Here is a 23,205-nt window from a genome sequence, read left to right on the forward strand (position 1 = left end):
AGTGCTGGGATTACAGGCTTGAGCCACCGCGCCCGGCTTTAATTTTTGTATTTTTAGTAGAAATGGGGTTTCACTATGTTGGTTGGCCAGGCTGGTCTGGGACTCCTGACCTCAGGTGATCCACCTATCTAGGCCTCCCAAGGTGCTGGGATTATAGGCGTGAGCAACTGCGCCCAGCCTTGAACCAAGGTTTTTTTTTTGTTTTGTTTTGTTTTTGAGGCAGTCTCGCTCTCACCCAGGCTGGAGTGCAAGGGCGTGATCTCGGCTCACTGCAACCTCCACCTCCCAGGTTCAAGCGATTCTCCTGCCTCGGCCTCCTGAGTAGCTGGGATTACAGGTGCATGCCACTGCACCCAGCTAATTTTTTTTTTTTTTTTTTTTTTGAGACGGAGTTTCACTCTTGCTACCCAGGCTGGAGTGCAATGGCGCGATCTCGGCTCACCACAACCTCCGCCTCCTGGGTTCAGGCGATTCTCCTGCCTCAACCTCCTGACCAGCTGGGATTACAGGCACGCGCCACCATGCCCAGCTAATGTTTTTTGTAGTTTTAGTAGAGACAGGGTTTCACCATGTTGGCCAGGATGGTCTCGATCTCTTGACCTTGTGATCCACCTGCCTCGGCCTCCCAAAGTGCTGGGATTACAGGCGTGAGCCACTGCGCCCGGCTAATTTTTGTATTTTTAGTAGAGACAGGGTTTCAACATTTTGGCAGGCTGGTCTCAAACTCCTGACCTTGTGATCCACCCGCCTCGGCCTCCCAAAGTGCTGGGATCACAGGCGTGAGCCACCGCGCCCGGCCTGAACCAGGGTTTCTAAGATGCTCTTAGCCTCCTCAGATCTGGCCTAGCCCACCTTTCCATCTTACCTTTTCTGCCCAACTGCCCACAGCTAGCCCAGCCTACGCAACAGCCAGTCTGGCTCCCCGACGATGCAGAGCTGGCACTGGACGCAGGAGCCAGGCCCCGTCCGATCCAGGGCCCCCCGGCCGCAGACGAATGCTACAGACACGCCTCGTAGCACATGGTACTCTTTATTGTGATGCTCGGTGGAAAACATCTGTAGACCAGCTTACTGTAGTGGTGACAGCTGCAACACATGCTAAGGCACTTTTATTATATAAAAAAGGGGGTGGGGTGGGAGTTCCACTCACTGCTTTGTGACAGCAACTGGGACCTGAATTCAGAGCTTTGTAGGCATATGCAGCTTTTATATCGCTTCATGATTTGAGAGTTTGTTTCCTTTAAAAAAAAAAAATGCCTTCTTGCCGTAAGTCTCAATGCAGCATATACAAAACAGTTAGGAATAGAAGTAAATTCGGCAACCAGTGTAGACCAGTGAGGACAAGCTACTCTCTTCTAAACAAAGGCAGTGAGAAAGACTCAATTTTATTTATTACAAGAAAGGGGAAAAAAGAAACCCCCTTTTTTTTTTTTTTTTGCTTTCAAAAATATCTGTGCAGGTGGCAGATTTTTAAACTAGACTGAGTCAATGGTGCCAGTAAACTACCCTCGGGCCTGTGCTGGAGCGGGCACAAGATGGCACGGGAGGGCCGCTGGCCCCTCTAACACTCTGGCTGTCAGACTTGGGACAAGTCCCTTAACCATTAAATATATTTGGTCCCCAAGAATGCTGGGAGAAGTCACTGGAAGGCTGCTGGACTTTCCAGCTTGACCCCAACAGCCTTGCTGTGGCAGGGGCAGGCTGTCCTTGGTAAAGGAGGGGAGGGGGCATTGCACTTGAGACGTTTTAGAATTGGGAGGGAGACAGTGGCCTGGGACTGGTGGGGAGGAATCCACTCCTCCCCACACCCAGCATTCTGTGCCCTGCACAGAGGTGGAGCCCCCAGGCCTGCTCTTTCCGGACCATCCAGAGCTACGGGAGGGGGAGGCCCACAGGGCACAGGGTGTGAGGTCACCACGTGTGATTGCCAACAGCAAAGAAAGGGGAGGAGTGGGGGCGCTGGTGGCAGAGGTCAGGGAGGCTGATGACTGCAGGGGTGTCCAACTACCAAATAGGCCTTCAGTCTGAAGAAAAATAGATTCATAGAAAACTCTGGCCCCTCCCCAGGGGCCTGCCCTCCTCGCCTCATCATCTTGTGCTTTTTGGCGAGAGGACTGAGGAGCCTGCTGGTCACTCTCTGCCTGGGCCCAGGCCCCTGTCTCTTTGGTATCAGATTCTGCGCGGGGGAGGGAGCTGGAAGGGGTTGCAGCAGAGGAAGCCAAATGCCCTCCACCACGCCTGGAGGGAGATGGGATGGGGGTGGGAGGCACGTTCACAGCAGTCCCAAGAAGGTCAGGGGAGGCGTGCTGCGGGGTCTGGGAAGGGGAGGCTGCAGGGTCCGTCTGTTCATCCATCTCAGGCTGCAGGAGAGGAGGCTTATTCGGCAGGTTTGGCCTCAGCTCCATCCGCTTTGCCGTCCACCTCCTCGTCTGAGCAATCGCCGGCACCTTTCCGGGCCATTCGGCGGGGCACGACAAATGGCAGGTCCCCACGCCTGGGGGCAGAGGCAGAGAGTCAGCGGGGCCTGGCCGGGGGCAGCTGCAGTGCAGTGCACACATCCCAAAGCCAATTTGAGAGGGAAATCAGGTGCCTGGCTGCTCCCACCAGGAAGAGGCAAGGCAGAGCCTTGGGACCCACAGCTCAGCTGCACAGGACCACTCTCAAAAAAACTTCCCGCAAAATATTTAGTGGTCAGACATCTTGACATACAGCAGTGGCACACACACTTCAGGCAAACAGGACCAGTTACAACAGGAAAGGCAGAAAAGTAAGTGTAAAATGTCACCTTCTGTTCCAACTCCTGTAAAACAGGTGACACCACTATGGGTACACAGGTGTGCCTGTTCACACAGGCACCTTCTTCCCACCACACGGCAGGAAATTCACATCCAATACTAACTACTTATGCTTAAAAAAAGGCCCAGCATAGTGGCGCATGCTTGTAATCCCAGCACTTTGGGAGACCGAGGCAGGTGGATCACCTGAGGTCAGGACTTTGAGACCAGCCTGACCAACTTGGTGAAACTCCGTTTCTACCAAAAATAGAAAAATTAGCCAGGCGTGGTGGCAGGAGCCTGTAATCCCGGCTACTGGGGAGGCTGAGGCAGGAGAATCGCTTCAACCCAGGAGGCAGAGGCTGTAGTAAGCCAATATTGTGCCACTGGACTCCAGCCCGGGCAGTAAGAGTGAAGTCTCCAAAAAAAAAAAAAAAAAAAAGATTCCCATGAAAAAGGTAAGAAATGAGAATCTCAGAAAATAAGATCCTCTGCTGCAAACGTTCACTACATTTGGAGCGTTAATGCTCCCTGAGAAATGCAAAGAAGCCTTTTTAACCTCTGTAGGCATTGTTCATGCAGGAAGTATTCATTCTGCAGGAATTTACCAGGCACCTAGTATGTGCCAGGACGGGGCCAGGTTGCCTTAAGCAACTTCTAATTCAAAAGACAATAGACTTTTAGGACAGGCTAGGGATAAATTCCCCTAGAGTTTCCTGTTTGTTCAGAAGGCTAAGCTAAAGCCTCAAAGGCAAGAAGGCAGAAGGGGCAGAGACTGCTTTGTGCTGTCCTTTCTTGGTGACATTAGTGCCTTGCTGTGGGCTCAGGCTGAGAAGCCTCAACAGGTTTCCCAGGAGCTAGCTTTGCTGAAGTGAGCTTTTCAGCACGGCTACCTTCCGACAGAAGGGGCGGCGCGGCTCACCTGAGCTTGTTCTTGAGGGAGCTGACCTCGCGGTTCATGGCATCGGCCGTCTCGGTGGCATCCTCCAGCTCGCGCTGCAGTTTCCGGCGGGAGGCGTTGGCCCGCTGGGCCTCCTCTTCCGCCTCCTCCAGCTGCCGCTTGAGCTGCTTCAGGCGCGTGGATGCCTTGTCGGCCTGCGGAGATGGATGTGTGATGCGGGACCCTGGTCAGGGGCTCTGGGCGTGCGGCCCGCCAGCCCCGCTGCCCCTCTCGGTGCCCCCAGCGCCCACACCTGGTCCTTGTACTGCTCGGCGTTCCTCCGCTCGTCATCCACCTGCAGCAGCATGTCCTTCAGCTTCTTCTCCGTCCGACGCACCTGCTTGCAGGCGGCCTGGCGCTCCCTGCGTGGTAGACGAGGTGGCTCAGAGGGAACACCCTCCTTTAGGGGGTCACGCCAACACATCCTGACCTGGACCACCCATTCCCTGGGCCTCACTGGCATCTAGGGATCACCTAGGGAGGCCTTTGCTAGACACCTACGATGTGCCTGGCTTCTTAAGAGGGGCACTGCAAATAGCCCCATTTACAAATGAGGAAACGGGCCTCAAAGAGCAGCTATGTAGCTGGAAAAGAGGTTTGGGGCCTGCTGTAACTCCCATTCTCCCCAAGGAAGTCTCAGTCCTGCTGAGCCCAGGGATCAGCTACCCTGGTGGGCAGGACCGCCCTCTACCTCCTCATCCTTAGACATAGCCACCAAAGCTCTTGGCTTTAGAGGTGGAACAGGTGATCCTGTTCAAAGCCCACAAGCTCCCCCCACCACCCACCCAGTGGAAGGGATGAGGGCCCCATCAGGAGGGAGGAAAATAGCCCCCAGGACTCAGGAGACACAGCTGGTTGCTGACCCAAATCTGGGCAGGACTATAGGGGGCTGGAGGTTTTTCCAGGACAGCTGGGGCAGGGCAGGAGCTCGTACTTGGTCTCGTTGTCCAGCTGCTCCTCCAGCTGTGCGATCTTGGCCTCGAGGGCAGTGATGGAGGCCTTGTACTTGGACTTCACAGTGCCCTCCATCTCCTGCAGCTTGACCTTGAGCTCCTTGTTCTGGCGCTCCAGCTGCTGCCGAGCGTTCTCGTTCTTCTGGGCGTGGCTGCGCTCCAGGTTCAGGTCGGTGTTGATCTGGTCGATCTGCAGAAGGAGGGCTGGTGACCTCGGGGAGGGCTGGGCCCTGGTTGGAGGGCACGAGCAGGGCCGGAGGAAGGTGGCAGCAGGATCCCACCACACCCTGAGGGTCCAGAGGCTTGGGTTTCCCAGAAAAAGCAGGATTAGAAACTTCTGAACACCCATCAGAGAAGCCAGAGGGTGATCTTTCCCATCCAGTTGCCTGGACATATTCCCTCAAGCGGCGGGGGAGCAGCAGCACGTGGCCTGTGTGTCTGCTGGCTGGGTCCGAGGCGGCTCCAGAGCCTAATGGGAGAAGGCTAGCTGGCGCTGGTACTCACCTGCAGGTTGGCCTTCTTCAGGCGGTCGTTGATCAGCTCCGTGTTGCCCTGCTCCTCCTCCAGCTCCTCCTCCAGCTGCGCGATGCGGGCCTCCAGACGCCGCTTCTCCTCCAACGCCAGGGCTCTGCGGGGTGGGCCGGAGGAATGAGGGGCCTGGCCCAGGGACACACCTGGTCCCTCCCAACTCTGCCCCCTCACTCCGCTCACCCTTTGCCACTGCTGTTGGCGATCTCATCGGCCAGCTCATCCCGCTCCTGCTGGGCCTGGCGCTTGGCACGCTCTGCGGCTGCCAGTTCCTGCCACAAAGATCCAGAATGTGACCCGAAGGCAGCCACAGCCCCTCAAGACCATCCTTCCCAGCCCCAGGCACCCTCCTCTCAAGCCCTTCCCCAGCTCCACCTCCCCAGAAAGCTCTTCCTCCAGGATTCCTCTAGCTCACAGGGCTGGTGCCCCCCTGAAGTCATAGCTTAAAAGCATTGTACGTTTATAAAACTCAACTATATTTAAGTGCTAGGAATCAAGCCAAGTGCCAGGGTGTGGTGGTGATTAACAAGTGTCCTGGCCTAACCAGGGGAGACCCCCGTGGACAGAGCCGCTCACTGCTGCCCCCTCCCAGGGCTGGGTGAGCCAGAGCCCGGAGTTGGCTCTGGAGCCTGCAGGCAGGAGACGGCTCACCCTGGATGCACTCACACCCGGCAAGTCACACTGCAGGGCACCTTCTACACCCAGGAAACACTTCAGGACTGGCTCAGGTGTGACGGGCAACACAGCAGGAGGTGGTGGCAGCCATGGAGCCTCATCTTATGTGAGGCATGCCAATTTCACTCACACACACTCTGATCATACCAGAGAGGCCCGCTATGTAACAGAACCCTGGAATCCTTTTGTAACTCGAGAGCTGTCCCCAGCCAATTCCTGGAGCTGAGTCGGACTCCAGCCGGGCCCTCTGCTGAAAGCCCCGTGCTGCCACCTGCTGGCTGCAGGGCAGCACTGCCGCTCTCCACTGCCGCCACACCCACCTCCTGCAACTGGATCATCTCGGCCTCCATGCTCTTCAGCTTCTTCTCGTTCTCTTTGGCCTGGGCCAGGATCTCCTCGCGGGAGGTGCGGGTGTCATCCAGCTCACGCATGCAGTCCTTCATCTGGGCCTGGGGCAAGGACAGAGGCTTGGCACCACACCCAGGTCCTTGGCCCTCCACCCCCACCCTCGCGCGTCACCTCACCCATAGGGCTGGTGCTCTGCTTGATGCTGTATTTAACCAACTAACCGTGGTGACAGGGAGAAAAAGCAACTGAAGACAAAAATCTCTGTCCCATCTCATAACACACACTTTGACAGTCTGGTCACTGTGGACGCAAGCCCAGGCTCAGCTTCATTTTCCATTTCTGTCCCCTCTGTGGGCCGGAGACCAGTGCCCACGGTGCCACCCCTAATGTGCACCTGCCGCTTGAAACCAGTGCCCAGCCTGCCAGGTGTCCCCACCACAGGCAGGAAACACCTTTCCTTTTGTTACCTCTTGTTTTAACGCTAAAGGTTTTTGTCAAATACTTTTTTTCCATTTGCAGATAACTCCAAAAAACAGATTCCCCAAGACAAATTGCATGACTGGGTGTGTGCAGCCAGACCACAGCAGTGGAAAATGCCCCCAGCAGAGTGTCTATTCCCCACGACCTTGCCCACAGCTAGCTTCTGCAGATTTTTTTTTCCAGGCACAGCGGCTCACGCCTGTAATCCCAGCACTTTGGAAGGCCGAGGCTGGCGGATCACAAGGTCAGGAGTTCGAGACCACCCTGGCCAACATGGTGAACCACTGTCTCTACTAAAAATACAAAAATTAGCCAGGCATGGGGGCATGCACCTATAATCCCAGCTACTTGGGAGGCTGAGGCAGGAGAATCGCCTTAACCCAGAAGGCGGAGGTTGTGGTGACCCGAGATTGCACCACTGCACTCCAGCCTGGGCAACAGAGCAAGACTCTGACTCAAAAAAAAAATTTATTTTGAACCTAGGGTTATTCTTGCTACATGATATGGCATATCAGAGCTGTTTTTATGTGTTCATTATTCTTTAATTATTGGTGAGGTGAAAATTTCCAAGTATGTATCCCACACTCTAGGCTGGGCAGATCCCTGGTGCCCCTTTCACAGTGTGGCAGGCAGGCTCCCGGCTGCCCCAGGGAACCATCATGCCGGAGCCCAGAAGGCTGGAGCGTCAGGATGCGGCTGATGCTGGGGTCTGCATTAGGTGAGGCCTTCCGCACTCCACCGTGTCTGGGCCTGTACTTGTCTGTTCGCTTCTATGTTTTATGTGCTCAGCCGTGCACCGTTTTGCAAGTTTGCTGTTGGACTATTGTGTTTCCACTCACCTCTGAGCCTCTGTGTCTCCATCAGTGAGATGGGGCTGGAGGCACCCAGGACCTCCCCAAGATGCGCCACCCTGCCAGGTCCCCGCCCCAGCGCCCGCGCATGTAGCCGCTGGGCGCCGCCCGCCCTCACCTGCAGCTTCCGCAGCTGCTTGATGGCTTCATCCCGGTTCTTGTTGGCCGAGTCGATGTGCGCCTCCAGGTCCTTCAGGTCCATCTCCAGCTTCTTCCGGGCGGCCACTGCCATCGAGCGCTGCTTCCTCTCGTCCTCCAGCTCTGCCTCCATCTCCCGCACCTGGGGGAAGGAACACCAACAGCTTGGGAAGCTGGACCCACTCGGAGACCCTGTCCCGGCTCTGAACCCAGGTGCCTCAGTCCAGTTCTGCAGGATCCGCAGGGCCTCCGGGGGCCAGTGGGGATCACTGACCCTAACAACTCTAAGAAGGTGAGTCGCTGACCCCCGAGACAGGGGACTGGACAGGAGGGACAGGGGAGGGGAGGCGTGGTCAAGGGCCCTAACACAATCCAGGTGGAAGGAGGGAACGTGAAGCCAGGGCAGCCCTGGCCACCACGGGGTAGCAGGAGCCCACGCACACCTGTCTGACCAGCTGCTTCTTCTTCTCCTCACTCTGCTCGTCCCGGCCCTGCAGGTCCCGCTCGAACTGGGCCTTCATGGCCTGCAGGTTGACCTCCAGCCGCAGCTTGGCGTCTTCAGTGGCCTGCAGCTCGTCCTCCAGCTCCTCCAGCTGGGTCTTCATCTCCTCCACCTGCTGCTCCAGAGCCCTCTTGGACTTCTCCAGCTCATGGACCTGAGCCCCAGAGTACCCAAGTCAGGAGCAAAGGGACTGGCAGGGACCTGGGTCTGCCAGACCCGGAACGTGTGCACGTGTTGACCCTCTGTGATGACCCCGCTCGGGCCCCTCCCAAGGCCTGGCTGCCGGGCCGGCACTCACGCTCTTGCCCACGTCGTCCTTGGAGCTCATGAGGTCCTCCATCTCCGTGCGGAACTGCTTGTTGAGCCGCTCCAGCTCCGCCTTCTGCTCCATGGCTTCCTCCAGGGCCCGGGCCAGCGACAGCGCCTTGGTCTCCTTCTCTCGGGCCTCAGCCTCAGCCCGGTCACGCTCCTCTGCGTACTTGGCAGAGATGGTCTTCTCCTCTGCCAGGAGCTGGGAAAGAGGGGGGCACCGTGAGGCTCAGCACCGTAGGCTCAGAGCTACGGCCCCCAGCAGGGCAGGGCAGCTGGGCCCAAGCTCCCTGGGGAATGAGGAAGCCAGACACCACGGCGGAGAGGAGCAGCCAAGGAGGAACAGGCCCAGGGCTGTGCTCGGGTCCACACACACAGTCCAGTGCATCCTCAGGACTGGATGACCGGCCAGGGGCAGGCACTACCTCTAATGCCATGTGGTAACGTCTGTTGAGTTTTTATCACTTACTAATAATAATCCCCTGTATGGGACACTGGCCCTTCCATGAGAGCCCTCCAAACCTGGAAAAGCTTTGGTTCTCCTGAACCAACGTTGGCATTTGGTTGGCATTTTCCATGAAGCGAATACCAAGCTGGCTGCCCAGACGCCTGAACCCCATTTGTGGTCCCCTCTAACGACAGCGTCAGTCCCCTGGCATCCATCCTCCACCTGTACCCACCTGGCTCTATCCTACTTTCCCACCTTCCCCTCCCTTTCCCCAAACCTTAATTATTCCGTGGGTTGCTGGTTGCTGATCATTTCCTAAACAGCCAGAGAGTTCCTTTTTCCCCCTGAACGGAGTCTCTCTCTATTGCCCAGGCTGGAGTGCAGTGGTGCAATCTCAGCTCACTGCAACCTCCGCCTCCCAAGTTCAAATGATTCTCCTGCCTCAGCCTCCCGAGTACCTGGGACTACAGGCATGTGCCACCACACCTGGCTGATTTTTGTATTCTTAGTAGAGATGGGGTTTCACCATGTTGGCCAGGCTGGTCTCGAACTCTTGACCTGGTGATCTGCCCACCTCGGCTTCCCAAAGTTCTGGGCTTATAGGCATGAGCCACCAAGCCCAGTCAAGAGTGCATTCTTTAGAGCATGCAGGCCCCACAGTCTCTGCAGCAACAGCTCAACCCCACTACCACAGCGCAACAACCAGAGACAACACAAGAACAACAGACTGTGTGTGCGTTCAGTCCAGCTTTCTCCACAAAATGCAGTGGGCTGGACCCGGCCACCGCAGCTGCATGCCCGATGTTCACATCCCGCCCCGGTATTCCCATCTCCCTCAGCTTCCCTCAGATCCTTTGGAATAAGGAAGCAATATGAATGTATAAATAAATGGTTTAAATGACGGTAAAACCAGTTCATTATAGAAAATCTGAAAAAAATGTGAAAACCCAGAAAGGAAAAGTTCCTCCTCAACCCACTGCATGAAGACACCTTCTTCCGCTGGCCTTCTCTCCCAGCCCCTCAACAAGCCAGAGACTAGGGGACCTCTAAGTGCTGGCCCCACACGGCCCCTCCTGGGCAAGGTCTCAAGGGAGCCCAGGCTTTCTCTGATGAGGCCCTCAACTTGGGCTCAGTGCTGGAAGGAGAGGAAATGCCAAGGATGGGCGGACGGCCACACACCTGGTCAAATTTCTTCTGCTTCTTCTCCAGGTTGCACGCAGTCTGGCGCTGGTGGTCCAGGTCCACAAGCAGGTCGTCCAGCTCCTGCTGCAGCCGTGTCTTGGTCTTCTCCAGCTTGTCGTAGGCGGCCACCTTCTCCTCGTGCCGCTGGCTCAGGCCCTCCAGGTCCTTCTGGAGCTTCCTCTTCACCTCCTCTGCGGTTTCCAGGCACCCCACACTGTCCTCCATCTTCTTCTTCATGTCAGCCACCTGGGCAGGAGCAAGGAGTAAGCAGACGCCCGAGATGGCACCTGCTCAGGTGACACACCTGTCCCTGGGGCAGCTGGGAGCCTGCCTGCCACACTGTGAAAGGGGCACCAGGGATCTGCCCAGTTATGAAACTGCCTCCTCCAGTCACTTCCCTCTCCATGGGGGCAAGACAAATGGAGTTTCTGCAGAAAGACATCCATCTAGTGCATGAAGCTGAGGGGAGGCTGACCCCTAGGCCTGCTGTGGGGACTCCCAGCCCTCATCCACACCAAGCCTCTTGCTCTCTGGAGACCGTTCCCAGAGAACAAGGCCAGTGCCCTGTGGGGGTGTACACAGCGTCCCCATCACTCAGCCCTCGCATCTGCAGATAAACCTGCAACCACATGCGCTCGAAGGCGACTCCTACCCTGGCTTTGGAATGAACTCCCAGCCCATCCCAAGGTGGTTCAGGCCTTCTGGGCTACCACGTGGAGGCCTAAGATAGGATCTAGGACAGGTGCCCTGACATTAGTCTGTGGACCCCTTGACAGTCTAGAGAGGCCTAGGGACTCCTCATGACAATGTTTTAACAGGCATGAAATAAACATAAGGGATCACCCAGGCAACCAGTACAGAAAAATGCAGTTGTCACACATTCTAAACACTGGCTCAGGAAGCCACGTGATGCCAGCATATCAGACAGCAAACTCAGCGCAGGCCTGGCAATCACGAGGCCAAGGAGCTCGGCCACGACCCTAACAGGGTAACTGGCCATTTCTCCAGGTGACAAGGGCACAGGGACTGCCAGCACCATGGCTTGCGGCTACATTCATAATGGAAGCAGTGCTACATTCTAGCTAGACTGGCGAAAATAAAGCATAAAATAGCAGTGAAAATAGTGGTGTCCCCCATCTAAGTCCACAGACCCCTGGATTCCTCCCCTAGGGACTCAGGCTGAGAGTACTGACATGGGACAGCAGGGAAGACTTCCCTGGGGGAGAGGGCAATGGGCTGGCCCAGTGGGCAGGCTGTCCTGCGGTGCCCAGGCCAGCAGCTCCCCAGCCTACAGAGTCCGGCCAGTTCCCTGGGCCTCCAAACCTGGGCGTGGAGGGTGGCGATCTGCTTCTCCAGGTTGTGCTTGGCCTCCTCCTCCTCCTCCAGCTGCTCCCGGAAGGAGTTCTTCTCATCCTCCACCTGCTTGAGCTTGGTGCTCAGGCTCAGCTTCTGCCGGTTCTCCTCTTGCAGCAGCTCCTACTCCCGGGATGAGATGGGTGCGGGCGCTCAGGAGAGCAGTTTCTGCCCCAGGGACCCCACACCCTTGAGGGAGGAGCCGGTCCTGCCGATTCTCGGGATGGCCACATAAAGACCTGGTGGGAGCTGGGAGGACACAGAGACCGCCCCCCCAAGATGAAGAGGAGGATGGGCAATCTGATGGGCGCTGGAGCTAATGTTGTATAGGCACAGGGGCCTTCCTGGAGGAGTCCACCTTCCGGGAACCTGGCGCCACCCTTACCTGAGTGTCCTGCAGCTGGGACTCCAGCGCGGAGAAGTCCTTGGTGAGCTTGCTGGACTTGCTGTCGGACTGGCTGAGGAGCCCGGTCACGTTGTCCAGCTCCACCTGCACCAGGCAGGCAGACATGGAGGACCATGAACCCGGCCCCACCGCTCCAGCCCCACCTCGGCTCCTTGAGGTAAAGCTGGACCTGAGTCACGAGCTGAACCGTGAGGGCCTCCCTCAGGAGCCAGTGTGAGTAGAGAGAGACAGAGAGCACGCGTGCACCCGGGGGTCTGGGCCACGACTACTGCCGGGGCCCACCACATGCACTGGGGTCCCGGCGGAGGCCTCACCTGCAGCTTGGTGACCTTGTCGGCCAGCTCCGTGCGCACGCGCTCTCCCTCGTTGAACTTGACCTGCAGCTCCTGCAGCTGCGCCTCCACTTTCTTGCGCTTGTGCTCCGAGTCCCCTTTGCCCTGCAGCAGCACCTTCACCTCGTTGGCCAGCTCTCCCCGCTCGTTCTCCAGCGTCTGCTTGGCCTTCTCGAGATTGGCTTTCACCTGGTGGGAGAGAAAACAAAGATGTGAGTGGGGTGTCTCCTGACACGAGGCTGGCTGGCCTCTCGTCACTGGACCCTACAGCCAGACACTCCCTGCTCCTGCAGCCCCGACGGCGGTGCCAGCTGAACTCAGAGGGCTCAGGCTCCATCCGTCTGGCCTCTTCTCCCTTAGCTGGTAAGTGACACTTGGCTCCCGTCTTCACTACCGAGAACCTCAGCTTCCCCATCTCTAAAAATCCCTGCCCAGCCTTCTGATCTTAGCAATATTTATAACGCAATGAGGGGAACTATAATTGCTTGTAGTTAGACTGCCAATAAAGTCTCTTTGAAGTTTGATGTTCAAAGTAACAATGCAATGTTTTCACTCTCAGATAACCACATGGAACAGATCTATCATAATCCCCCCCTTATGAACAGGGAAACTGAGGCACAAGTCACACGGCCCCTAAGAAGGGAAAACTGGCCTCAGAACCAGATAGTCGGGATGGACTCTGTTAACTGCTCTGCAGGACCGGTTTGGAGACTGGGGACCCAGCACTGGGGACCCTGCCTTCCCCTGGCAGTCTCGGGGTTGGGGGGCTCTACCCAGCACAGGGGACCCCGCCTTCCTTCCCGTGGCAGTCTCGGGGGCACTCAGCACCAGCACGGAGGCCCCACCTTCCCCTGGCAGTCTTGGGGGGGCTCTGCCCAGCACAGGGGACCCCGCCTTCCCCTGGCGGTCTTGGGGGGGGGCTCTGCCCAGCACAGGGAACCCCGCCTTCCCCTGGCAGTCTCGGGGAGGCTCTGCCCAGCACAGGGGCCCTGCCTTCCCGCAGTGGTCTCGGGGGGCTCCGTACCCGCTTCGTCTGCTCCAGCTGCTCCGCCAGCTCTTCCACGGCTTGCGAGTGCTTCTGCCTCATCTCCTGGATCTGGGCCTCATGGGTCTTGGCCTCCTCCTCCAAGGTCTTCTTCAGGATGTTCACCTCCTGCTCACGTTTCGACCTAGACAGAGAGATCCCCTTAGAGTGGAGGCCGGGGGCACTGGAGTGAGCTGTTCCTGGGGCTCCCCTGACCGAACAGAGGCCTGGCCAAGCACAGGCACTCCAGGCAGCTCTTCTACCCATCAGTCCCTCCTGGCCATCCATCCCACGGCCCGGGCTCAAACACGCATTGTGAGAGGCCTTTGTAGCCTTTTAGCTTTAAAGCCCACCCTTGCTTCACCCCCAACTTTGAGCTAGGTTCTTCAACAGCCTTTCTACTCTGTAGAAAGAAACCACTGAGAAATCAATAGCTTCCATGCCTGCTGACGCTTAACAAGGCCACGGTGTGTGTGTGCAAAGACCCAAGATCCATGCCTCCAAGCCAAGGCCTCCCTGGCTGCCTTCCCCATCCCCAGGGACTTGGCCCCAGGGCACACCTGAGCTCCTGCTGGGCAGCCGTGGAATCCAGCGTGTCCTCCAACTCTGTTTTCAGCGCCTCTAGCTCTTCCCCAAGGTCCCGTTTCTGCTTCTCAGCTTTATTCCTGGAAGCACGCTCAGACTCCAGGTCTTCCTGGAGTTCAGAGATCTGAGATTCCAGCTCCCGGATCTTCTTTAGGGCCATGTTCTTCTGGGCAGCTTCTTCTTCCACTCTGCCAAAGCAACCAACAATATCAGGATGAGGCCAGTTTCACCTCCAAGGAACAGCGTTTGCAGGAGTTGCCTGAGAGAGATGCAGCAGCCAAAGCTGCCTCTGGCGGTCACAATCACAGCACTTAGGACCACTCTCAGCAAAAACAACAACTGAGGCAACCAGATTTAAGGGCAATACCACTCAGAACTAGAAAACCTCAGAGAGGAATTGTTTCCATTTCCAAAGTAAGATTCACTGCTTCAAATATTTTTAAAACTCAAATTATTTATTAAATGGGAAGAAAAGGAAATAAAATACTACACCACAGAATGACTGCAACTAAATAAAAATACAAATGTGCTATGGAGTTTAGATGGTTATGACGGAGCAACATAAATTCACCAATTAGAACAATTAGAAATTAAGGGACTGGGTACGGTGGCTCACACCTGTAATGCCAGCACTTTGGGAGGCCAACAATGGGCAGATCACGAGGTCAGGGGATTGAGACCATCCTGGCTAACACGGTGAAACCCCGTCTTTACTAAAAATACAAAAATTAGCTGGGAGTGGTGGTGCACACCTGTAGTCCCAACTACTGAGAAGGGTGAGGCAAGAGAATTACTTGAACCCAGGAGTCGGAGGTTGCATTGAGCCAAGAGAGTGCCATTGCACTCCAGCCTGGTGACAGAGCAAGACTCCGTCTAAAAAAAAAAAAAAAAAAAAAAGGAAAGAAATTAAGAAAGGAAAGGACTATTGTAGATGGATGATAAAGCTGTGGATGACTTTTTTCAAATTATAAACAAAAGACAAATGAGGTTCCTCACCGTGCCCTGAATGCACAAGAACCATTTTGCTATGAAATAAATGGCTCTTCTAAGACAATAGGGGAAAGAATGCTCACAGCTCACTGGTGCAGAGAACCAGGGCTGGCAGCAAGCAGAAAGGGCTGTCCCGGCCATCTGGGCTTGGGCAGGCGGGGGCCTCACCTGGCCAGGGCCGGCAGCAAGCAGAAAGGGCTGTCCCGGCCATCTGGGCTTGGGCAGGCGGGGGCCTCACCTGGCCAGGGCAGCCTGGAGCTCCTCTTCTTTCTTGGCCAGCTGCATCTTGAGCTCCGCAATCTGAGCCTGGAGCTCGGCGATCTGGTCACTGAGGTCCGTGGAGTCTCCCTCCAGCTTCCGGCGTGTCTTCTCTAGCTCCTGCCGCTGCTTTTCCTCCCTGCGGAGGCGCTCTGCAAGAAGGGAGCCCACACAGCCCTCAGTGCCTTGGGCTCTTCTGTCTCCATGTTAATTACTTACAGGAAATACTGAGTCCTCGTTATGAAAAGTGTGTAAGGCTCAAGACATCACAAATACACAGACACTTGTACCCAACTCCTAGATGCAGGAAGAGGACATCAAGGCAAACTGCCAGCCCCTGGCATGTCACTCTCCACCTCACCCCTTGTCCTTCCCTGCCAGGAGTTAAGTACTCTCCTAAAGCTGGCGTTCATAATTCCCTGTTTTCCCTTGAAGGCTGTACCATGTCTGTATCTCTAAAAACTACGTTCAATTTTGTGTGAATCTGAACTTACGTAATGGAACTGCCTTGTGTGAATTCCACAGTTGGAACTGCAGAGTCAGGGCTCAATGTCTAGCTTTATAACTCTGTGATGTCACTTAGGAAAGCTACTTTCAACACCTCTTTGACGACCTACTTCATTAGGCTCCTGTGAGGTGCCAGTGAGTTACATCTTAAAACGCACCGACAACAGTGCCTGGCCCATCTAAGGTCGGCAGTGGTTATTCCCCGTCGGGCCTCTGCCGCCCCATTTCATGATCTTGAGATTTAGCCTGTGAAGTTTCGCCGGAAAAGATTTGTATGGACGTTTGCCTACCATTCCATGATGTGCACACACCACAACTTATTTATGCACCCGTCCTGCAGCTGGCAGGCATGGGCTGTGTTCATTGCACGCTCTAATAAGCAATGCTGCTGCGAGCGCCCTGCTCACTCTCAGTGCACGTGGCTGAGAGTGACGGACGGAACGGCCGGGTCACTGGCTTGCCCAGCTTCAACCTCGCTAGGGCTGCCCGATCGCCCTCTGACGTTGTCTACCAGTTTGCAGTTCCAGCAGCAGCGTGTGTGCGCTCTGACAGCTCCGTATCTGTGTTAGTGATTATCAGTGTCAGCCTTTCATGTCTGTCCATCTGGTGGGCGTCACCCCTAGACCTCCTGGATGCTGAGTCTTCCAGCCCCTCCCATGTGAGGGAGGGCATCTGTGGGGGAAGAGATCTCTCTGTGTCTGGACCTCTCTCCCACTGGATGACCTGACTCACCTCATCTCCTGCAGATGTGACGGGGCCAGACAGGGCAGTAAAACTGAGCCGGGGAAACTCCTCCCAGTGGTCAGGTTTTGGCCTCCCTCCCCCGGGTGCGAGCTCAGAGTCCCCACCGTGGTCTGGGTTCTCCTGTTTCCCCAGCTGTCCACTCCTCTCAAGGGGCAGAGGTGGGGGTCTGCAGACAGCCACAGACCTGTGCTTCTACCCCAGTCCCCCGTTCCTGCCACAGATCCCCAGGGCACAGAGAGACAAGGCAGGATTTGTCACCCTGCCCCAAGTCAAGCAATGAGTTCCTGTAACATCTGTCTAGCACTTTACGGTACATACGTGTTCACATGTATTTAATGAAATCCTCACAGACACCTTAGCACTGTGTCCCCTTTTTAGGTGAAACTAAAGCTCATGGAGCTTAAGTAAAAGCTGAGCCAGCTCGTCAGTGACAGAGCCAGTGAATCCTGTAGGCCAAAACCAGAGCCTCCTTGGAAGTCTCAGAAGCTCCCCAAAACCCACGCTGCATGACAACAGGGGAACACCAAGGCTCTCCTAACACGTTTCACACTGGGGAGCATCTAGCCACAGGGCAACAGGGGCCTGGAAGCCCAGGCTCCCGCAGGCACCAGACACAGCTCCCCTCGACCTGCTGACCTTGGGTCTGAAGGGCAGCAGCCAGTGGTGCTGTGTGGCCCAGGCTCACCCATGAGCTGAGGGCGCCTCGGTGTTCCAGTCTCAGGCCAGCCCCTGCCCACCAGCCCCCTGCCCGTCACCTCCCTCACCTTCCAAGTCAGTGATCATAGCCTCATGCTTGTTCTTGAGCTTGGCAAGGCTCTTAGATTTCTCTTCCTCTTCCATGAGGTTGGTGGTGAACTCAGCTATTCTGTCTTCCAGCAGTTTCTTTTCCTGGGGAGAGGGAGGGAGGTCGGCGTTTAGCGTCAGTAGAGCACGGAACACTTCAGCTCTCCTCAAAGCATGACTTGCCAGGAAATTCTGGGCTGAATGGAGAGGGCTTTAGACACCTGATCAAATTCATTAGGATTTCCTGGATCAAAGGGTGACTTTGAAAGGTCACCAGCTCTCCTGCAACAGCAAGGTATGCTTCCTCAGAATCAGAAAATGTGGGTGCCCAGGCCCTTCCCCTGCCCCCATGGGCTTGGGTGAGAAAGGTTTCCAGGTGACAGCTAGTATCAGCAGGAACAGATGGCTCCAGGCCTTCAAGAGGCTGCCATGCAGCGCTCACCTGCGCCACCAGGCCATCTTCTCCGTGCCCCACTCTCACCTGCCAGGTGGGCCATGGCCTCCCCGTTCCCCAGCCCCGCAGTGCCCCGGGCTGCTCTCCTTGCTTTCTGCCCTGTGTGGCCTCCGCAACACCCCTGCCCAGGTGCCACGGCTCGGCACAAGCATCTCAGTCCCCTCGTCCCAGTCCCGGGTGGGCGTTCTGCCACCTCAGCCTCCCCACCCTTCGGTGAGGACACAGGAGCCCCAAAAGGTGGGGAGGCCGCCTTCTCCTGCTTTCTCCTCTAACTCATTCCCAGGCTGCCATCTACTCCCCGGGCAGACACTGACAGGGACACAACTCGTTCTCAGGAGGAACAGCTGCTGCCCAGGGACAGCGGAGGAGAAGTACCCCACATCTCAACACAGAGCCACCAAGGTGCCCCCAACCCCACAGTGACCAACACTTGCAATGCTGCACACACGGCCAGCTTTACAAAGGCTTGGGTCTCACAGCTGGCAAAGAAGAGCTCTCCAGAGGCGAAAGGACAAGCCCTCCCAGGGCCCCTTCCATTTATGAGAAAAATCTCTCCACTAAGGCCCATGGGACCTCCAGGGAGCACCTGCAGCTGAGCAGAAGCCTCCATGCTGCAGGCAGAAAAGACAGGAAGCAGCAGTGGGGGCCAGAGCCCTGCAAGGCAACCACACTCTCCCACCCACAGCCCCCGTGGAGTGGCAGCAGATGGCGGCCACAGGCCTCACCTTGGCCAGCTTGCAGTTCTGGTCCTCCATGATGATCTGCTCCTCCTCCAGCTTCTTCAGCTTCGCCTCGGTGGTCACCTTCTCCAGCTGCAGCTTCTGCCGGGCGCTCTCCTCCTCCTCCAGCTGCTCCTCGAGCTCCTGCCAGGGCCACAGACACGGTGAGGACAGCAAGCCCAAGGGTATGGCCAAGGCAAAAGCAGCAAGGTCCAAAGGTCAGGGCCACGCCAAGGTGAGGATGGCCAGATCTGTGAGCCCAGGGCCATGGATGAGGTGGGGAACGGCAAGATCCATGAGCCCAGGGCCACAGCTGAGGCGGGGCCCAAGCCCGATGTGCAGCATTCCAGATTTCAAACTGGGACAAGGGGCCAGAACCCCATTGCCATGTTCTGAAGGGTTTCCTGGAGCAAGCTCCCACCCATGGAACAGGCAGGAGGCGGAGCTGCTGGTCTTGCGTACCTCCAGCTAGCCAGGGCCCGGGCTGATGGCAGGGAGATCAAATTGGCCTCGATGCTGGCCCAGGCACTGCTCATGGAGATCTTAGAGGTACACGTCACAAACCACCAGCCCAAAGAGAACACCCCTCACTGAGTGCCCCAAGCAGACAGTGTGAGGAGCTGGCCTCCTCGGATGACCCTGATTCCATGTTCTCCCAGGTCCTGGTCCCTGCTCCTCTGCCCCGCCCTGCCCCTCAGACCCCGCCCCTCCCTGGGCGCAGCGGGCGGGCACCTGGATGTTCTGCTGCATCTTCTTCTTCTCTGCCTGCAGGTGCTGGCAGCGCTCCTCCTCCTCCTCCACCCTGGCCTCGAGGTCATGGCAGATCTCTTCTAGCTCCTGCTTCTTGGCGGTCAGGCGGGCCCGGAGCTCCTCAGCCTCAGCACACAGCTCGGTTTCTGCCTGGAGCTGCTCCTGCAGCTGCAATTTCTCCGCCATGAGCTGCAAACAAGTGGAAAACACAAGCTCCTTGCAACACCCTCAAGACACTCCATCCTCTAGGACAGACGCTGTGGCTCAGGATCCCAGCGGGAAAGGAACATGCAGACAAGAGTAGCTTTCATCTGGAGAGCTCTGAAACTTCCACACACTTTCCAGACATCCTGTCTTTTACTTTTCACTACTCCATGGGCGCCACACCAAGGTCCCTGGAAACGGGCTCAGGTCATGTGGTAGAGCTGAGGCTTGACCCCAACGCTGGTGAACTTTCCATCCTATTAGGTGGCCTCCCTACATCACATAACCCCAAATGGGGTCTGCAGAGAGACTGATCTCTGTTCCTATAGTAACAGGAAATGCAGTTGTAATAAACTTCTATAGTAATCGAAGCTGCCAGCCTGCCATGACTACTGATGGCCAGGAGGTGGCAGTACTAGGCAGGCGGCAGGGCAACCTGGACGGAGCCTGTGCAGACACCCACCTGAGACTGCAGGGTCTCCATCTCCGTGAGCCTGTTCTCCGCAGCCAGCTGCTTCTCTCGGACCTTCACCAGCTCCTCCTCCTTGGCCATCATCTCCTCCTCCTGCCGGCTCACCTGCAGCAGTGGCTTGACCTGGGAAAGGAGATGGAGGTAGATACATGGAAGACGGAAAATGCCCACCTCTGCCAACAGGTGTGAGGCTGCTCCCTCACCTCTGAAACACGACAGTGGGGGCAAGAATAAGACACGTGGTGGGGGCAGCTGCAAGCGGGCACAGCCTTCCTGGAAATCGATTTGGCGCTCTGTACCATGGGCCTCTTACCCGCTGCCAACTACATTCCAGGGAAACCATCCCTGAGTGTGTGTGAAGACATTCACCTCAGCAGTGTTCATAATAGCAAGAAAACTAGGAAGGAGCCATCTCTAAAAAAGTACCCAGATAATGACGTGTCCCCCAGGGAAGAGTACACTACCTCTAAAAAAACGTTGCTTATGAAGGAATCGTAAATGGAACGTGCAAACTGCAGCACTGTTTATATGAGTCAATCTCAGCTATGGAAGAATGTATACGGTTTACATAGCTGAGGTTTTATAGGCAGTGAGAAAGAGAGCGAGAGAATAAACATAAAGTAACGGACGCTGTTGGTTTAGGGTGAAGGGCTTACGGATGAGTTTTTACTTCATTTTTATTTGTTAGCTGGATTTTCGCAATTACCGTAAATTACGTATTATACACAAAAGCAGCCTAGACAAGTTTAAAAATAAAGGGATTTTTTTTTTAAGGCCAGGAAGGCCAGCCTGGGCAAGATAGTGAGGCCTGGCACTATCTTGTCTCTATTAAAAATCGGAAAGGCACAGGCACAGTGGCTCATGCCTCTAATTCCAGCACTTTGGGAGGCTGAGGTGGGAGGACTGCTGGAGCCTAGGAGTCTGTTACCAACCTGGGCAACATAGTGAGATTGCACCGCTACAAAAAAATACAAAAATTGCCAGGCACGGTGGCTCAGGTCTGTAATCCCTGCACTTTGGGAGGCCAAGGCAGGCAGATCACAAGGTCAGGAGTTCGAGACCAGCCTGGGCAACATGGTGAAATCCTGTCTCTACTAAAAATACAAAAATCAGGTGGGCGTGGTGGCACATGCCTGTAATCCCAGCCACTTGAGGCTGAAGCAGGAGAATCATTTGAACCCAGGAGGCGGAGGCTGCAGTGAGCTGAGATCATGCCACTGCACTCTAGCCTGGGTGACAGAGTGAGACTCTGTCTCCAAAACAAACAACAACAAAAACTACAACAATTAGCCAGGTGTGTGGTGGTGTGCACCTGCAGTCCCAGCTACTCCAGAGGCCCTCCTAGCACTCACCTTGGTGAAGAGCCGCCACCACTGCCAGTTCCGCAGCTTGAGGTAGGCAGCACAGTTCCGCTGCAGAACCTTCATGGCCGTTAGCTGCTGCTGCCGTTTGGCAAACGCTCTGCGGGGTGAGGAACACGGTCAGCACCACAGGGCAGTGGACAGCAGACCTGACCTAACAGTCCAGGCCTTGTCCTCAAGGCTTTTCTGGGGGGGTCTCTATCCCTGCCTGGGGCACCTCAAGAAAAAAATTCAGGGAGGGGGCCCAGCCTTGGGTTGAGATATGTTCCTCCCACTTACAGCCTGTGTGACCCAAGAGGCACTAATCTTACAGTGGGCGGGGAACCTAGGTCACCAGACTACCCCTTCACAGAGGAGCCCACGGAGATGAAGGCCCATGTGAGGTAACCACAGATCCTACTCAGCGTGGGATTGAGCATGACTCCTGGTCTTGAAGCTGACTGGCCCCAGGCAACTCTGGACTTCAGCTTCCCACCCTTCGTGCTGTCCCCTAATCTGAGCTTTTGTTTGGTGGGAGAACGTCAGGAGCTGATGTTCTGCAAAGGTGGGCTGCAGGTGTCAGCTGGAGGGCTTCTGGATAAACAAGGCCCCATCTGTGCAAATGCCACACATGCAGGCTCCATCTTCCAGAGCCCGGCGCCCCGGCTGGGACCCTCATTCTGGAGCACAAGGGGACAAGGATGCAGTGCCCACAGCCGCTGTCCTGCGGCACGGGAGCCCTCGCTCCCCAGGGAGTCGTTCTGGACTTAAGGATGACCTGCTCCTCTGGAACCACAGGGTCCTTTAGGGACAGGCAAGCTCTGGGTGCTGTCCCCACAAGGGTGACACGGTGAGTAGTCCTGACGAGCAGGACCTTTCAGGCAGGCAAATCCGAGTAGAACCACCCTCTTCCCACGCATCACTCTAAACCTCACATGTCTGATTCAGCCGGGCATGGTGGCTCATGCCTATAAGCCCAACACTTTGGGAGGCTGAGGCGGCCGGATCACCTGAGGTCAGGAGTTCGAACCTGGTCAACATGGTGAAACCCCGTCTCTACTAAAAATACAAAGATTAGCCAGCTGTGGTGGTGCGCACCTGTAACCTCAGCTACTAAGGAGGCTGAGGCAGGGGAATCGCTTGCACCTGGAAGGTGGAGGTTGCAGTGAACTAAGATTGCGCCACTGCACTCTAGCCTGGGCAACAGAGTGAGGCTGCACCTCAAAAAAAAAAAAGGAAAGAAAGAACTGCCCAGTTCTATTCCTCAGAGGTAGAAATCCAGGAGCAGGGGCAGAAAGAGCCATGTGGGCCTCCCCAACAGGCACGTGACTGGCTGCAGTGGGATGTCCTAGACCACGGCTTGCTACATGCGCTTTGGCCACCGAAGGGCATTGCAAGGCCTGGCGTGTGGGGCAAGAGTATCTCCCGGGACTCACTTCCTGGCCAGGTAGCCCCTGCAGCAGGCCTGGAACCCTATGATGACGTCAGTGATCTTCAAGTCCCGCTCCTCCTCCAAGTGGGCCAGCACACCAGCGCGGAAGAAGACTTTGCTCTGGCCGATGCGGTACAGGTTGCTGTCGAGCTCCAAGGCTTTGATCTAGGTGGGAGGAGTAAGCTGTTTACCTGGCTCCATGAAGGAGCAGCCCAGGCACAGCTGGAGGCGCGCCCTTCATCCTTCTTCCCACTGGCTGATGAGCATCTGGAGAGCAGAAAGCCATCTCCTCTCCCTCCTTCTTCCTGTCCCCAATCTCCCTGTCACTGAATGCAGGCTTTGCACATAGTAGGTGCTGAATTTTTCCTTCTCTTTTCCTCCCCCCAGCACCCCACTCTGCAGCCAATGCTTTCTGATTCTTTAGAAAGAAAGTGAAGTAAAACGAGGCCAAAGGTAGCGGCTGCTAACCCTGGACACGCCAGAAAAAACAGGATGCTGGGAAGGGGAAAAATGGACCAGGGTTGGCTCTGAGTCACTGCAGGTCTTTCATTCAACCAGAACTCGGAGCACTGCGCTAGGGCTGGGAGTGGGGAGGGAGGGACAGGGAAGCTCAGATCATGGCGCAGCAGGCCTGCTGCCCTGGCTGTGAGCTACCCTGCTCGCCACGCTGGGTGTGGAGTCAGGCCCGTGAGCAAGAAAGCAGGAGAATGTCCCTCAAACGGAA

General features: G+C 56.2%; 1 protein-coding gene across 13 annotated transcripts in view; it reads right to left on the minus strand.

The window, feature by feature from the left end:
- Nucleotides 1-1,014: 1,014 nt before the first annotated feature.
- MYH9 (myosin heavy chain 9) overlaps nucleotides 1,015-23,205 on the minus strand; it is a 116,810-nt gene continuing 94,619 nt past the window's right edge. For 3 of the 13 annotated variants that reach the window (XM_032266612.1, XM_032266616.1, XM_032266613.1), the window contains 23 exons: nucleotides 22,486-22,646; nucleotides 21,062-21,170; nucleotides 19,701-19,832; nucleotides 19,016-19,222; nucleotides 18,290-18,427; nucleotides 17,092-17,215; nucleotides 15,057-15,228; nucleotides 13,804-14,016; nucleotides 13,244-13,388; nucleotides 12,202-12,408; nucleotides 11,867-11,971; nucleotides 11,452-11,604; nucleotides 10,126-10,374; nucleotides 8,488-8,700; nucleotides 8,131-8,343; nucleotides 7,668-7,829; nucleotides 6,191-6,319; nucleotides 5,379-5,470; nucleotides 5,172-5,295; nucleotides 4,649-4,857; nucleotides 3,968-4,076; nucleotides 3,697-3,869; nucleotides 1,015-2,494 (listed from right to left, as the gene is read on the minus strand). In XM_032266612.1, coding sequence (XP_032122503.1) covers nucleotides 2,377-2,494; nucleotides 3,697-3,869; nucleotides 3,968-4,076; nucleotides 4,649-4,857; nucleotides 5,172-5,295; nucleotides 5,379-5,470; nucleotides 6,191-6,319; nucleotides 7,668-7,829; nucleotides 8,131-8,343; nucleotides 8,488-8,700; nucleotides 10,126-10,374; nucleotides 11,452-11,604; nucleotides 11,867-11,971; nucleotides 12,202-12,408; nucleotides 13,244-13,388; nucleotides 13,804-14,016; nucleotides 15,057-15,228; nucleotides 17,092-17,215; nucleotides 18,290-18,427; nucleotides 19,016-19,222; nucleotides 19,701-19,832; nucleotides 21,062-21,170; nucleotides 22,486-22,646 — 3,657 coding nt within the window. In that variant the 3' untranslated portion in view covers nucleotides 1,015-2,376. The remainder of the gene's footprint in view (nucleotides 2,495-3,696; nucleotides 3,870-3,967; nucleotides 4,077-4,648; nucleotides 4,858-5,171; nucleotides 5,296-5,378; nucleotides 5,471-6,190; nucleotides 6,320-7,667; nucleotides 7,830-8,130; nucleotides 8,344-8,487; nucleotides 8,701-10,125; nucleotides 10,375-11,451; nucleotides 11,605-11,866; nucleotides 11,972-12,201; nucleotides 12,409-13,243; nucleotides 13,389-13,803; nucleotides 14,017-15,056; nucleotides 15,229-17,091; nucleotides 17,216-18,289; nucleotides 18,428-19,015; nucleotides 19,223-19,700; nucleotides 19,833-21,061; nucleotides 21,171-22,485; nucleotides 22,647-23,205) is intronic. The other 10 variants (XM_032266617.1, XM_032266618.1, XR_004265041.1 and 7 more) reach the window with 9 other exon arrangements.

This window comes from Sapajus apella, unplaced genomic scaffold, assembly GCF_009761245.1.
Source record: "Sapajus apella isolate SASKATOON/1434 unplaced genomic scaffold, GSC_monkey_1.0 scaffold160, whole genome shotgun sequence".
NCBI classification, from domain to species: Eukaryota; Metazoa; Chordata; class Mammalia; order Primates; family Cebidae; genus Sapajus; species Sapajus apella.